General features: G+C 40.7%; 3 protein-coding genes across 3 annotated transcripts; 1 reads left to right on the top strand and 2 right to left on the bottom strand.

The window, feature by feature from the left end:
- Positions 1 to 7,572: 7,572 nt before the first annotated feature.
- MELLADRAFT_90528 (uncharacterized protein) lies at positions 7,573 to 9,029 on the bottom strand (the record flags this gene model as incomplete). Its single annotated transcript, XM_007413765.1, has 3 exons — positions 7,573 to 7,585; positions 7,639 to 7,979; positions 8,046 to 9,029. 3 exons carry the CDS (start codon positions 9,027 to 9,029, stop codon positions 7,573 to 7,575), a joined length of 1,338 nt encoding a protein of 445 aa, XP_007413827.1.
- A 763-nt stretch (positions 9,030 to 9,792) lies between these two features.
- Positions 9,793 to 10,143, bottom strand: MELLADRAFT_65918 (uncharacterized protein; the record flags this gene model as incomplete). The annotated part of the gene is made up of 1 exon (XM_007413764.1): positions 9,793 to 10,143. The coding sequence occupies one exon, from the start codon at positions 10,141 to 10,143 to the stop codon at positions 9,793 to 9,795; it is 351 nt and encodes a 116-aa protein (XP_007413826.1).
- Positions 10,144 to 11,148: 1,005 nt separating this feature from the next.
- Positions 11,149 to 13,723, top strand: MELLADRAFT_117446 (uncharacterized protein; the record flags this gene model as incomplete). Its single annotated transcript, XM_007413654.1, has 4 exons — positions 11,149 to 11,575; positions 11,649 to 11,972; positions 12,047 to 12,399; positions 12,487 to 13,723. 4 exons carry the CDS (start codon positions 11,380 to 11,382, stop codon positions 13,414 to 13,416), a joined length of 1,803 nt encoding a protein of 600 aa, XP_007413716.1.

The following is a 13,723-nucleotide window of genomic DNA, read 5'->3' on the forward strand; positions in this document are numbered from 1 at the left end:
CTTCGGTACAGCAAGAGAAGAAGATCAAGTTCGATTGGAAAAAGCGTGTAAGTGAGCAAGATTTGATGAAGAGAAGAGGGCAGTGAGGAAGCGTATGAAAGGGACATAAACCGGCCTTTCCATCTACCTATTTATAGGATTTTTACTCTGTTGTAGTAGACGCCGACACGGCAGCCAGCTTCTGGAGTTGCTTTGCGTTTGTTCCCTCACACGCGGAGAAGTGAGGAAAAGTAGCGCCACCGGCGTGCATTTACGTCTTTGAACCTTTTTTCTACTCATTCGGTTCAACATCGGCGTTATGGCTTTGAGTAGTATGACAATTCTTGAGGGAGCCATATGGTTAAATTCAATGGAGTCCCTCGTGGAGCGGCTGGACCCTTTGCCTCCGCCACAAGGGACTCGGACGCTTCGCCGCCGTCAGGGAGAATTCCATTGAGTTTAAACATACGGTTCGATGACAGGTATATAGGAACTTGAAGCCGTATTCCTCGAATAAGCGTGTGTACTTATAAAGGAGCACAGGAGCGTACCAGAAGATAACAGTCATGGAGGCATCCACCAGAATCAAAGAAAATCAAGACTGCACTCTGAGATGACCGAAAGAAGAAGCCGATGCACACCCTTAAAATTAAATCAACTATGTTTCAAGGCGCACCAAAAATTGTTGTGTTTTTTGTACGCCTCGAAGGCGGACTCATGTACATATGCAGTGAAGTTGACACCCCGTCGGAAGAGCCCCCCCAGTAAATCTGCTGAAGCCTGAAGGACAGAAGTGGTTGATATGAAAATGTATTTGAAATCAATTTGTGCATTCTTTTTCCTCACCCTCATTATCATTCTTGAGAAAGAGATCATGATCTCAATTGTTTATTCTTCCTCTACTTCTTATCCTACATTGTGAATTGATGATCCAAGCTGATATTTTGCAAATTGTGATCTAAATGTACAAATATCATTTAAATCAGCTTACACTAGAAACAGAAACATCAACACCTTCTCCTTCTCCTTCTCCTACTTTTCTTTTCTAAAAGCTCAGAGCTATCTTTCAAACTTATAATTCCAGCTGTCTTGAAAGATAAATGGTACTGCTAAATATCATTTTCTAAATTTTTATTTTTCATATCCGTGGTCACGTGGTTTTACCAATCTGGTAGGAAAAGTACAGCAATGACTGATGATACGGCCTGAGGTGAAATCATGTTGCTTGCCTGAAGCCAGCTTCAACCCATGATTCCAACACTTGAGCGGGTATGAGCCTGCATGAGCTCCATTTCTGATAGTGATCCTAATTGGGATAAATAACCCAGGCAGGCAGTCAAACTTGGAGAATCACACCAATGCTTTGGTCTATCTTGAAAGAGAATTCCAATTCTCTAATCCAAGGGAATGTTTTGACTGGGGCTATGACCCGGCCCTGTGAGCTCACGGCCGGCCCTGGGTCCGGGCCCGGCCTTGGGTAGACTCAAGGTCCTTGGTAAATCAATGTGGGTCAACCAGGGCACTCCCTAAATTTTAGGATTCAGGGCCAGGCAGGGCTAGGCTTGCTTTTGAATAATAAAGGAGGGATACATTCAAACTTTTGTCTGAATTTTAGGCAAGGCAAAGAGGTGAAGCAGGGATAACAGCAGACTTGTATTTCAAATTTGCATAACAGAAACAATTTTTGTAAGTGATATAATCTTACTTAGAAAGTAAAGAGGAATTCTCACGATGGGGACAAATTTTAAGTGATATAATCCTACTTAGAAAGTAAAGAGAACCAAAAGGCTTCTAAATAAAAAAATTGTTCATTTAATTCCTAACACCTTATTCCAGCTCTTGAGACACACCGGAGCCTCAAGACTGAGGGGAGTGAATGACAAGCGGTGATTGCTCATAACTCTTGAAGCGGCAGAAAATGAACTTTTGGATGCACTGTAAACATTATCCAGTTTCCCCGAGTGCAAAGGGGAAAATGATTAAGAGTGTAGTTTGGAATGAAGGGATCCATCACTGCACACCTGAGACATAACACACACACTACATATGTGCAGCAGGCTTAGCTATAGTTGCCTATCATGTACACGTCCCCACACCTAGGATTTGTAATCATTGGGTTTGCAACAGGCCCCGGCCCCGCCACTGCAGAACTTGAATGATTGTGAACCACTTGGAGGGGACTGTACATACAGGTCTGCTCAGCTGACTGCTCATCTGACTGAATAAATCACATGTGATACATTATGTCACTTTTTTGTCATTGACAAAGTTATCCCAACAATCCACTACATATATCATCATGGCAACTCGTGAGGCAACATTCTTGTGGCCATTCGTCCATAACAGAAAGGGTGTTACATAAAGTTTAGTTGACAAAATTACACCAAAACTTTGAGCCCATGTATGTAGTAAATCTTTTGAATGATTTTGTCAAGCTGAAAAAAAGTTACAGCATGTATTACATATGATTCACTCATCCAGATGAGGACATAACTGAGTAAGCCTGTATGTACATGGTAACCACCTATTCACTCAGCCTGCTGCACATATGTAGTGTGGCTGTCATCACTCAGGTGTACATTGATAGCTCCTTTTATGACAAATTATACTCCTATTCATTTTCCCCTCCCCACTTGGGGAAGTTGAATGATGTTCATAGTGGTGGAGTGCTGGTCACAGGCACCACAAGAATTGCAGCTGCCATGTGTGATAAGATAGGCCAATGATGTTGATGAGTACTCCAGAAGGAAGAACATCACAAACCTTTATTCTTGAGGTGTGGTGAGGTATTATTTTACCTTTTCCTCAACTGGAACAGTCTTGCAGCACTTGATGAAGGGTTGAGGGTGATCAGGGTTGATTCCTTTGTCTTTGAGTTCAACAATTTTGGTATTGAGATCATAGACTGGTCAAAACTTGCAGGCTTGGGTGGTGAAGTGATCCACCAAGTTGTTGATCTTGAGGCAAGGATCAAGGATCACCAACCAGATGTAGACCACCTTGGTCTGAGAAGCGGATTGATATTGAATAATCTTTTGTAACATCAGAAGGACTGCTACCTTCAAATCCTTGCAGGTAGAGTTGTGTCAGGCTCAGATAATAAGGTGTGTATAAACAATCAATGAAAAAGTAAAAGATAAAAAAAGAAATCAAGATAAAAAATCTTACCTTTTCAAGACACTCTACAAGGTATTGATAATTGGGCATCACCTGGGAGAAGGTGGGGTACTTGTGACCCTTGATTGAATTTGTGACCACAGCCAGCAGAGCAAGAAAATGTACAATATACTTGATACAAGGTCCCACTTGTCATTGTTGAGTGTGGATTGTTCAAGTGAAGGATCTCCCTCACATTGATACTTGATCACTTGGTTAAGTTTGTAAAAAGGTTTGAGCAAGGTGTGGGTTGAAGACCAGCGGTTTGAGACTTTGTGAATCAAGCCAATCTTGCGATCCAACTTCTGAAAGCTAGCAATAGCATTGTCTAGAGAAATCTTGACCTGGCTGGAGTGTTTAACTTTTGTGTGGAAGCCACGGATGCAAGTCAGAGTGCTACTGATGTTGGCATGTGGAGTAGGTTTGATGAAAAGGGGTACACCAGAAGGGTTGAGGTATGGTTGGATCAAGAGCATTTACCAGGGGAGGAATAGATTGGGGATCAAATACAGCTAATCCAGCTTTGGCAACAAGGTTAATTACATGAGCAACACAACCATGTAAGTTTTCAGAGGTGTTGAAATGTGGAATCAAATTGGACCACCAATGGTTTTGAGAGCAAGGGTGATTCTGTGCATCTTGAAGTCTGCCAATATCCAATGGGCTGTAACACCAACATTGCAACATTTCTGGGAGCCGTCCACCCATCAAAAGTAATGCTGATATGACAAATAGAACTAAGACTGGCAATAGCATTTTGGGTGGATCAAAACTGTTCAACAATTTCATTGGATATAAAAGTTTGTTTGGAAAGAAGGCAAAGGGATTGAGGGTTGACCATGGTCATGAGCTTGCAGAATTCCTTGGCATCAACTCACAGGGGCCAAAATAGATACTCACATACATGTGAGCGTTGTAGACTTTTTGGAATTCTCCAAAAAAGATTCATTTTCTTTCAGATTGATTCAATTCACAATCTTGTTTGTGCTCAGGTGATCATCCTGTGGTTCTCATATTTTACTTGACATTTATTGAGAAGGCTCATTTCCATCTTGGATGAGCAATAACTGATTCCCGATGAGTACTCAGGATCAGCTCATGAGGCACTGAATACTCAGCAATTTGTTCAAAATGAAGATGAGCACATGAACTATACCTTCCTGAGGCTTCATTTTTCAGTGAAGAAGCCTGCCCAGGGGCGTCCCATTTGAGCTGCTCAGCAAATACTCAGTAGCATCCCCTGACTGGATCACTGATGGGCCGGACTTTTCTCAGACTTCCTTGCTAAGGAATGAAGCCTGATAAAAGCGTCATCCCATCTGCTCATTGCTCAGCTAATCCTCAGTGATATCCCCGGATAAAGTTTTTCACACTGAGGGGCTGAGATCAACTGAGCAGCCCCTCAGCCAATACTCAGTGACATCCTTTGGATCCTTCTGATCCGGCCAGGAATGCCCCTGAGGACTATCTGAGCAGGCCCTCATCCAATGAGCAGTGAAATCCTCCGGATCCTCCTGATCTCAGAGATGCCCCTGAGGAATAACTGAGCAGCCCCTCATCCAATGAGCAGTGAAATCCTCCGGATCCTCCTGATCTCAGGGATGCCCCTGAGGAATAACTGAGCAGCCCCTCATCCAATGAGCAGTGAAATTCTCCGGATCCTCCTGATCTCAGGGATGCCCCTGAGGAATAACTGAGCAGCCCCTCATCCAATGAGCAGTGAAATCCTCCGGATCCTCCTGATCTCAGGGATGCCCCTGAGGAATAACTGAGCAGCTCAGTTGAACGAGCAGACGGGCCTCAGGCTTCATTCCGGAGCCATCAAGCTTGAGGCAAGCTTGGCGCTCTGTGATCCATCTGGGGGATACGAGACTTAGCTAAGGGAATACTCAGTTCAGCTCAGCCCCTAAGCTATACATTGGTGGCATCCCTTGGAGCTTACTGAACCAGGGAATGCCGCTCAGGATCAGCTGAGCAGATGGATCAGCCCTTCCTCAGACTTCTTTGCTCAGGAATAAATGCTGAGGAAGGCTTAGTTTGTCTGCTCAGTTCCTGATGATCACGTAATCAGCTGACAAACAGAAAGAAAAGGGAAACAAATGGGAAACAAATGGGAAACAAATGGGAACAAAACAGGAAAATTTCAACGCTCACATAGTTGTGAGCATCAATTTTTGCCCCTGTGAACTAGGGATATTGTGAGCTCTTGGTGCAAAATGAGTCAAATGAGGGCTATCTTGAGATTACCTCAATTGAGGGTTTTGGTCTAATAAAATGAAAAAAAAACATACAAACAGAAATCAACAAACAGACTAAACAAAAACAAATCAACAAACAGACAAAAAGTGGAAATTCTTAGATTGGCCATTTTCCTGTCAATAAAGTACGCAGTCATTGTATGTTGACTGGTATTGACAGGTAGCTTGATATGATGACATCTCAACAGATGACAGATCATCAACTTAGTGCTGGTGTGCTTAGTGATTGCCATTTGTTGGTTGCAGAGTGCAAGTGGGGCATTGGAATCTTCAACACCAGCAGAAATCAAATCAACAAAACCTTCCCTAGCAGTGCACACATTGTTCAACATACCATCAATTTTTTGCTGGGCAAAGTATTGCCAAACCCACAACAATTGACCAGTAGCCATGGTGTTGGAAACATACTTGAAAAAAGAATATGACAGAGTAATACTGGCATTGGTAGCAGAGGAAAGTCCAGAAAAGAGGGTAGCAGGAGTACCAGATGTGGGAAGAGTGGGGCATGATGGATGGTTAAGTTGTAATGTACTTTCAAAGTGCCAATTAGTGGTTCATTCTTAAGTTTCACCTTTTCACATGAGGAAAAAAGGAATCTGGTGGGGTAAAGTGTCAACCTTGTTTGACCTTTAACCACAGTTTTTTTATACCAGGGTACCCAACAGGCCGGGGCTTCTGGGGCACCCACAGGGCTCTTGTGAGCCTCATCATGTCAGGTTAACAAAGATCAGGGCTTGTACCAGCACAACAACAAATTACCTCCAACAAAGTAAACTAACAAGAGCTACTTCCTTTACCCATTTATACTACCAATTAGAAAACAATTGACTCATTCTTCCAAAGAAATTGTGATAGTATTACAAAGTATTACCATACTGTTCAAACCCAAACAAAAAAATCATTCTTCAAAGTTTTGAATTTTTTGTATTTAGATACAGCCATTCCAATATTGCTTGTCGCACCTCTTTTGGAAAAAGAAAGAGTTTGTGAGCTTGAAACCTAAGTTTTAACTGGTTAAAACCTGAAATTTGGCTGTATCACCTTCAATTACAGTCAACTTTGAAGTTTTATTGAGTAAAAACTTAGGTTTCACTTTTTCTTTTCCAAAATGGAGCAACAAGCAATATCGGAATGGCTGTATTCTCAAAATTAGTAAAAAAACCAAAACTTCAGTAAAGAAGAAAATCAAGTTTTGAAACATAATATGATTTCTCAAACCAACCAAAAAGCCAATCATTCTCAACTCAGCTGTATACCACATAAGGTTTGATCACAACAGTCCAATGTTTTAGAAAGTAAATCCAAAGACCTCTTTACTTTGTCCAAAAAAACTCCAGACCTCTTATCCAAACTTAGACCCATATCCTCCCATATCTCTTTGATTTATACTTCAACTTCTTCAAACCCTCATAAAAAACACCAAACATTCATCGCTGCCTCTTTTCATCCTCTTTTTTTGGCTTTAAGTAAATATTAGTTGTACATAATCCAAACCATTTTGTTATCTTTTCATCTTTTTTCTTTTTGAAGGGGGGTTGGGGCTAAAAAATAAATTAAAAAACTAATTCATGATAAAAAACACAAAAAAACACACAATAAATTAAAAAAATTAACCAATAACAAATTTCAAGTAAACCAAACCAAATCAATCTCTCATTCAAATCCAAGAAACCAAATCATTCAAGAAACCCACCCAAAAAAACCCAACCCTTTCATCTTTTTCACCACCTTCCCAAACCAAACTAATCTCCACTGCACTGCACTCCCAAAATTCACAAGTATCCTTTGCAAGCCTTACACAAAAAGAAATCAATCTTCATACAATCTACCCTCACAAGCCGGCAAGATGCCACGTTCCAAAAGGTCTTCGAGAATAGACTCCAACTGAACCAACGAAGCCTTAACGCCCGCCTCCTTCGAAACCGTCCATTTGTTCTTCCTAATCCCCTCCACCAACAAAACTCTCAAGACCTTCAACCATTGAGTTCCATAAACTTCCCACATTCTTTGGTACGAAACTTCAATCAAACATGAAATTAACTTAGGTAAGACCAAACTATTAGCCAAATCGGATTTGATCAAGTTGACTAATAAACTCCATAAACTTGATACTTTAAAACACGAATCGATTTGTGAGAGTTTAGATGAAGGGATTTGGTTCTTTAATGAAGGTACAATATCATTTATATCCACTTGACAAATCCCACAATAAAGTGAAAAGATTCCCGAGATCCGATTAGAATACTGAACGAGTCCTTCATCATTCTTCCTTCCACCTCCAACCAAATACCCTAATCGTTTGCCATACAATTCATCTGATTCAGTCTCGAATTTAATCGGTCGATGAGATGTTACAAAATAACATTTCTTTACGATTCTGGCCATCATCACTTGTCCTAGTTCAGGATATCCTATTAAAATTAATCCGATCACTACTCTCGATAATGGATAGACTGTACTTGGTTTGGCTGTTACTTCTGTTTCGGATTGTTTGATGAGAGCTTTGGAGAGATGATTACATGCCCAAATGTAGACGTTCAAATCAGATTGTTTGGTTTGTTGAAGTACTTCACCTAATTCGATAATCTATTCCAAAACTCTAATCAACCAATCATTTATTTTTCCAAAGATTCAGGTAGATCAAAAACTTACGACTTTTTGAATTTGTTTAGATGAATTTGTTAGTTGTCCTACTTTAAGTGTGATCTTTCTTTTGGCTTGTCTACAGATCGTTTTGAATGATTCGTTGGAAGACACATTCGGCAGTACAGTTTGTTTGATCTGTTCAATAACTCTGTACCATTTCATATAATTCTCTTTCAACGAATCCTTCTGATTCCGATCCAATGAATCCTCTAAATCTTTCTCAATCCGTTTCTTTTCCATCACCTCTTTTTTCCTCAACTCGAGTTCGTTTTTCAGTCTAAGTTGATCTTTTTCCAACCTAGCCTGTACTTCAGATCGGTTTCTTTCTTCCTCAGCTTGTCTTTCTTCTCGAGCTTTCTTCTCTGCTTCTTCCTGTTTAATCTTAAAAACCCTAAGAGTTTCTTCTTTTTCAATCTCTTCTGCTTTCCTAATCAATTCATCAAAAACCTTTAACCGATCTCTTTCTCTTCTTTCGAATCCTTCCTTTATAGTACGTATCTCTCTAGACTGATCCAACTCGATTTGTTCCAAGACTTTACTCAACTCATTCATCTGTTCTTCATACACTGCTTCTTGACGTTCATTTACCCGTTGGATCGTCTTATGATGGATCTCTTCAAACTGTTTTCTTCTTTCGGATGTCTTTTTCATCGATATCAAATAAGTTGATCGTCTTCCTTCTTGATCCCATACTTGTAAACTATCATGATCAGGCACAAGATAACTTGTTGACTGATATCTAGACGGATCTTGTTTACGAATCGGCCATTTCTCTTCTTCACTATCTTCTTCTTCTCCGTCTTCTTCTTCTTCCTCAGATGATGAAGTGGATATGTTTTGGATCCGATGGTGTGATGATCTGCTTGAAGATTTCAGTGGTGATGAATAGATCGATTTGGATAGGTTGGGTGGGTTGGCAAATGGAGAAGGAGTGGATTGATTAAGTTGAACTGATAATGGTTTACAAAACGGACCACTATAAGATATCATATTTTAAATGGAATGATTAGTTTTCTGGTTTAGAGTTGGGTTGTGGTTGGGTTACTTAACTTGTATTGGTTTGATGTGTTTGATGATGATGGTCGTGGGATCGAAGTTGTAGTAGAAGAATGTAGTTTGTGTGATTTTGATTTTGATTTTGATTTTTGTTTTTGATTTGGTTTTGGTTTTGGAATGGTTTCTTCTTCTTCTTCTTCGTCTGATGTTTCTGGTACTGAGTATTTCATGATTTGATTTGTAAGTAGTGGTTCAGTTGGTTTGGTCAATCAAGTCAGATGAGAATGTTGAGTTGTAAGTTCAGATATCGGATAGTTGACTGATCATCGGATTCGGGTTGGACATGCCATCCCAGCGGCCCCGAAGCCGACGTTCGGAGGGTTCGGATGAAGCGGCCTTTGGGAGATCGCTGGCAGCCGCCAACTGGCACTGGCACTGGCACTGCCAGTCACTCAAAGCCCATGAAAGTATGGCTTGTGTCCCCTTTCCCGAGTGGAACCTTGTACAATGTTCACTCACCTGACATACCCACTACACAGATGGTGATATTCAACATCACATTTCACCAAAACCGCACCAAAATCCTCCATCCATCCTAAACTTAACAAAATCAATTTCTTCAACTCAAACAAACCACAACATAACAATATGCTACTCCGACAATTCATGGACCATCTGGCTGAACAGTTTCCAGAGCTTCACTCAACGCTTTCACTTCGTGACCTCATCCAGTTTTCCGTTCTGGCCGCCGAAATCATCACACGTTCAAACCATACGTGGGTTTCCCCGTAACGACGGCGAATCCGTAGTCCCATTCTTGCGCACAGCATGCTGTCCCCGCGGCGGCAGGATGCTGCACTGAATATGCACAGTTGGGAAAGATGGATGGATCAGTTTGGTTTTCTAATAAGGTGATAGAAAAGATAGATTCACTCACAGCAACTTTCCACGCGTTGGGTAACCTGTTGATATACTTCAAAGGGGTTGTCTTCTTGATGTTGTCACAAGCAGGGCATGCTATGCCAACTAGACCTTTCAAGACCGGCTGGGGAAGTGGTGCGCTGGGAGGCAAACGTTTGAACTCAGGTTTGATGAAGCTTGAATCCATTTTGTGAAGAATGTGAAGTGGTGATACAAGGGGGGTGGAGAGTTGAGGGAAGCGTGAAGTGTGTATCTCTCATGTGTTACCTGAGGTTTCAATACGCCGTGAAAGATGGCATGGGGTTTCAGGGCAAATGTGGGGCAGGTGAAGTACTGTGTGAAATGACGTGGGGGGGTTTTCACGGCTAGGTGAAATATTGGGGGGAGGGGGAAAAAAATGGCACTGGCAGTAGTGCCAGTAATCTCCCGAAGGCCGGGTGTTCCCGGAGGGTTTCCCGAGCTCCGAGCCCTCGGGGTGCGGAGTTCGGGGGCGGGGGCTGCCAGTCCTCAAGCCCCCGATGTTATCCGCGGGTTTTAGCCGGGGCTTAATCGCGTCGGGGTAGGTTTCGTGCGCGGGAGGGCTCATTAGATATTGGCTCGGGGTGCGGATAGGCCATTACCCGCGTTTTTCGGGTTGGGGCTCCTCGTTCTCCCCAGCCTGGGTGATTTCATTGGTCTTTCCTGATATCATCATCGCAATAGTTCTAGTTCTAGTTTAGAGTTCCAGTAGTCAAAGATGAATGATAATCAGAAGAGATCGATACTGAGTTCCAAAGATTATGAATTCTTCTTGACCGCTTCATTCGATCCACAATCATTTTCGAATTCTCTAATCTTCAATCACCATTCAGTTTTCGATGAATTCTTATCATCATCCCTCACCTCACTCTCATCCACTACCACTACTAACAACAATCCCAATAGTGTACCATATCTAAACTTATCACTTCAAAAATTAAACATTGCAATCGATGAGATTAACAAACAAATCAGAAATACAATCTCATCAAACCATTTAAACTTACTCATCAAATCACATTCGATCATTAACTTAGACCATCATTTAGTTTCTATTAAATCATCACTCCATCAAATCGACAATAATCTAATCAAACTCCAATCCAAGATCTCAACAAAATATCAACACCTCTCATTAAACTTAACAAACTTGGATCGGTTTCAATCTTTACTTATCAAAACTAAATCTATCTTAAAGTTTATCCAACTAAAAAAACGACTAGATACACAACTCATCAATTCTTCCGAACCATCAAATCTAATCGAATCCACTTTAACTTTATCAGAAATAGAAAGCCTTATCAATCCTAATAATCAGTACCTATCCCATTCGATCAACACATTCAAAGCTATTCAACACCATTTAAATCCAATCCAATCCACTCGTGAAAGCCTTCAATCACAAATGACCCAAATCTTAAACAAAGGATTACTTCAACTAGACAAGACTTTACTTTCCACATCTTTTCAGACCGCTTACAATCTTTCAATCTTACCTGAATCTATTACTTTACTCATCCAAACCCTTACCCAATCTATCCATTCCAAAATCAAATCAACTTTCGACCTCAACTCTTTATCCAAACAATCTAATCTACAAGGTACCATTTTCTCTCTCATTTCTAAATGACTAATCCCATTCTGATCACCTTTTTTTTTGTTTTGGGGGGACAGATCAGACACACTCTTCTAGTTTCGTATACAAATCAAGATCACGTACCGAACCTACTTTATCGAACCATTCATCATGGACAACCTGTTTATGGACAAGACTAGAATCATTAATTGACGATCTCACTTCAACTTGTATAAAAGTTTACACATTAGAAAAAGTTTTGGAATGGAAAAAAACTTCTTCGACAATGTCACTTCAAGTAAAAAGTTTTTTGGATGAGGTGGTTGAGAAGGATGGTGGATTGGATGGGGTGTTGCCCAGGACTGTTTTTTGGAGAACGGTTTGTGTGGCTTTAGAAAAAGAGTCTAGAGAAGCATGTAGAGGTCAGTTCTGCAACAAAAGCCCCACCAAAGTCAAGAACCGAGTTTGAGAAACTGATAAATTAGATTTTGTTTAGGTTCGAATTTTATTAACCAAACTCTCACAAGTTCGTATCCAAAACTCCTACGACTCCTGCACGACTTCTTTTCCCGAATCTCACTCCACACCCACACAACTTATAGCTCATCAACTCAATCACCCGAAACGATTCTAATGCTTCGATCAATCTCGGCTTTCGAAACGGTTTATCTTGAAAGATCTAAGCAAAGGATGATGGAAGGTTTGAAGGTTTTGAAGAGCGATGAAAGGTTTGGACCGGTCGTTTTGAATGAGTTGGATGTGGCTAGGTTTGATCCTTTGTTGATTCGATTGGTAGTTAAGAATTTGAAGGAGGTTTTGGATGAGTATTTGATTAGGATTTCGGATCGAGTTGAGGCTTTTTTCTTCGTGGCTTTTTTTGGATTTCGATTTTGGGGTTTTTGGATTGATGATGGTTTTGCTTTTTTTTGTGGGTAGATTGATCGTGATCAGTATTCTGTGATGGGATTAGGTTCGAACCTTTTGAACGGTTCAAAGTCTTTGAATATCGAAAGCTCAAATCTGATATCGAATCTGATCGAAACACTAAACCAAGTGATGAACGAGTACGAAAGCACGAACCCAGAGATATCCCAGACGTTACAAACAATGGTGAACCGAGCAGAAGCCACTCAAAAAGAGATAATCGATCCGATGATCAGATTGATCAAACGAGAGATCTCAGTCTTGGTTGGAAGAATGCATTCGAACTCGAAACAGTCTCGTACCAAACCCGACAGTTATTTATCAGATCTGATGGAAAGAATAAGTCGAATGAAAAGCGAAATCGGACATGAAATGAAATCAGAAGTTTTTATTTATCAAATCGTTTCCTACACAATCAGGTGTGGATTGTTTCATCTTTCATTAAGGGATGGAAGAGATGAGAAGAGTAGGTTGGGATTGATTTCAGAAGTTTCTGAACTTGAGATTGGTTTGACTCAATGGATTGAAGAGGATGAAGTAAGGTTTGGAAGAGATTTGGTAGGCTTGGTGGGTATGTTACGTGATTTGAGAGAGTTTAAACGGGTTATTTTTATGTTTGAGATTGGGGAATTGGAAAAAGAAATCGGATCGAATGGAGAAGGAAAAGAGGAGGAGGATGAAGAGTTTAGGAAAATGATTGTTCTGCAACATTTACTGAGTAGAGCATCTGTACAGGTTCAAAGGGTTTTGGGTTGGAATGAAGTCGAGTATTGGAAATGGTTAGAAGAACATTTAGGTAGTATTGAGGATTGGAAATCTTTGGTGAAAAGAGTTTTGCAGGAAATTGGGTTTGGGGATCAGAAGAATGAGAAGAATGGGAATGGGGAATTGGATTTGGTTAGAAAGGTTTTAGGATTAGGGAATGGGGCTCAGAGGAAATAGATGAGGTTTTTTGGGTTAAGAAGGGTTGGGTTGGGTGAGGGGTTGAGGGGATATGGTTGAAAGAGGTTGGTGGGATTGAAGATTTGTGGAAGTTTGGTTGGATTTTAGTTTATTTTAGGGTCATCAAATCGGGTTTGGTTTTAAAACTTATGGACATTTTTAGAATAAGATAGATCTGCTTAAGAAAGATAATTAAAAGATGTACATATGGTAGATAGTTGAATGATCATCATTTGGAGGTGTTGATTTGAATGATCATTCAGGGCATGTTCACTTAAGGAAATTCTGACCAGAAATCATATTCTGG

The sequence above is a fragment of the Melampsora larici-populina genome, assembly GCF_000204055.1.
Source record: "Melampsora larici-populina 98AG31 unplaced genomic scaffold MELLAscaffold_38, whole genome shotgun sequence".
NCBI classification, from domain to species: domain Eukaryota; kingdom Fungi; phylum Basidiomycota; class Pucciniomycetes; order Pucciniales; family Melampsoraceae; genus Melampsora; species Melampsora laricis-populina.